The sequence below is a fragment of the Arachis ipaensis genome, chromosome B03, assembly GCF_000816755.2.
Source record: "Arachis ipaensis cultivar K30076 chromosome B03, Araip1.1, whole genome shotgun sequence".
NCBI lineage: Eukaryota > Viridiplantae > Streptophyta > Magnoliopsida > Fabales > Fabaceae > Arachis > Arachis ipaensis.
In genome coordinates, this window is record NC_029787.2 from 130,164,469 (window position 1) to 130,166,656 (window position 2,188).

At 30.7% G+C, this 2,188-nt stretch overlaps 1 protein-coding gene across 1 annotated transcript in view; it reads right to left on the bottom strand.

The window, feature by feature from the left end:
• The window catches only part of LOC107633883 (calmodulin-binding transcription activator 2), an 8,271-nt gene continuing 7,027 nt past the window's right edge, over nucleotides 945-2,188 (bottom strand). The window contains exon 14 of the mRNA XM_021117472.1: nucleotides 945-1,689. Coding sequence (XP_020973131.1) covers nucleotides 1,321-1,689 — 369 coding nt within the window. The 3' untranslated portion in view covers nucleotides 945-1,320. The remainder of the gene's footprint in view (nucleotides 1,690-2,188) is intronic.

The window sequence follows — 2,188 nt, forward strand, 5'->3', positions numbered from 1 at the left end:
TATGTATATTCGTAATTTGATTTTATTGAATTAACACCAATTATTCTCTAATCTGTTTCAGTTCTAAAAGAAAAATTATATACATAAAATTGGAACTTTTTCCATGAAAAATTTCACCTATGTTTACCCTAAACAAACACAATTTGGAAGGAGAAATATAGCAAGAAGAGAGGAAAAGCAAAATTTGACTGAGACGTCTGCTAACAATTGTTTTCTGTTTATAGATTCATAAACCAAACAAATAAGCTTCGAACAGAGAAAAGGTCTTGACTAAAATTTGGATTCCAGCATTTATAGCATAGCTGACGGATACAAATAGCCCCTATTGACTATTAGATTATGGCCAATTTTGATAAAAGAAAAGAAAATAATATCTGAAAATTATAGTGAAAAACTGCAAGCTGAACCCAATTATTTTTCTTAGATTTCAATTCTGTTATTGTAGGAATTTATAAGTTCACTATTATAATTTTTAGAAATTATTGGATAATTTTTTTTCCAAGGGTTTATTGAAAATTTATGAATTCATTTAAATTTTTCAAGAATTTATTATTATTATTATTAAAGTAAAAGTAGAAATTTGTTGTGTTTGGATGTTGAAACGGGATTTTCATATATAAATGTACCTTTTTATTGAAACAAAAGTAATTTAAAAAAAATGAACTAAGGCCTTACTTTGGCAGTAAATTTTTTATTAATAGTGAGGGAGCTGCTCATCTGCATAACCAATAATAAAATAATTTCTTTTATTAATTTATATTCTTACTAATTAAAAAGTTAATAGCATTAATAGTTTAAAATAATATTCAATTTTTTAATATAAATTCCTTTTAATAAGTTACAAATATTTAATATATTTTAAATATTTAACTATATAATATAATATAATAGTTTAAACTCAAGAAATTTGTTTATGAACATGTATTAACCCAACAAGATCAAGATCAGTAATGAAGTATAATTTTTAAACTACCCTTGTGTTTGTACAAGTCCCGCACTACTATAAATAGGATTTCCTTGCGTATAAAAAGTAAAAACCACCATATATAAAAGTCAAACCATATCTAAATTACAGTATATGACCTGTGACAACTGTCAAACCTGAATGTATTCTAGCTTTTACAATCTACTTTGAATTCAGCCATGGGTCCAACAAGGATTTTGATACAGAACTCGAAAGCCAAGGACCCAAGCAGAGTTCTGATTAGAACTATATACAGCAAGAGATGTTAGAGCTGTTCCAATGCCAAATAAAACCAACTGGGCCATGTATGTATTTACACTGGGAAGTGCAGTAGTAGTAGTAACCACTGCAGAGGATCAATCATATGCTATAGGCAATAATCCATATATTAGAAAATATAATACCTTGGTTTGACGAAAGTCCTCTACTACATTCAGCACCCGCCGGTATTGAGCACGTGCCTCCGGGTACTGGACCATGGATTTCACCCTTGAAAGGGCCTTTTGGAACCTTTCTTCACTTTGCTTCCTTCCTTCTTTGAGAACATCATAGTCATCCTCTTGTGAAGGATTGCTTGGTGGGTTGGGGACCATGTTAAGGGTATCTGGTCGGAATCCACGTAAGCCTCTGCCCTTACGTCTCCAGCGTAATATGACCTTCTCTAGGATTCCAACAGACCAGATTAATTTGTATTGCTTCCTTACCTGGTGACCTCTTACGTGGGCCTTAACAACATGGAATTCAAGTCAGTGACAGGATGTCTCAAATGTAGAGAGGCACAAAATAAAAAAATAAAAAAAAAAAAAAAGAAAAAAGAAAAAATAAGAAAAAAAAACAAAAAAAAAAAAGAGCAAATAATAAAAAGGGGACAAAAGTACCCCAATGTTAAATTAATGAAAAATCAATGCATATATAATAAAATTAAAGAAAAGTTGATACATGAGACCCGGGAAAGAAATAACGCATAAAATGACTGGAAGGATGCGACTAATACAAATCTTTTTCAAATCCCTGAATTTTCCTTACAGGATAGAGGTTGGAAACAATATAAATGCCGATGTTAGAAGTAATCCCCATGAAAAGATGTGTAGCAGTATTTTTAACAGGCAAAAGAATATAGTATTCCCAAGTGAGTTCTCATCAAATGAACTCCATTGAAAATTATAAAGGTTGCACTTCCAATATCCCAAATAACAGAAAGAGAAATAGGATAGTTCGAATTGA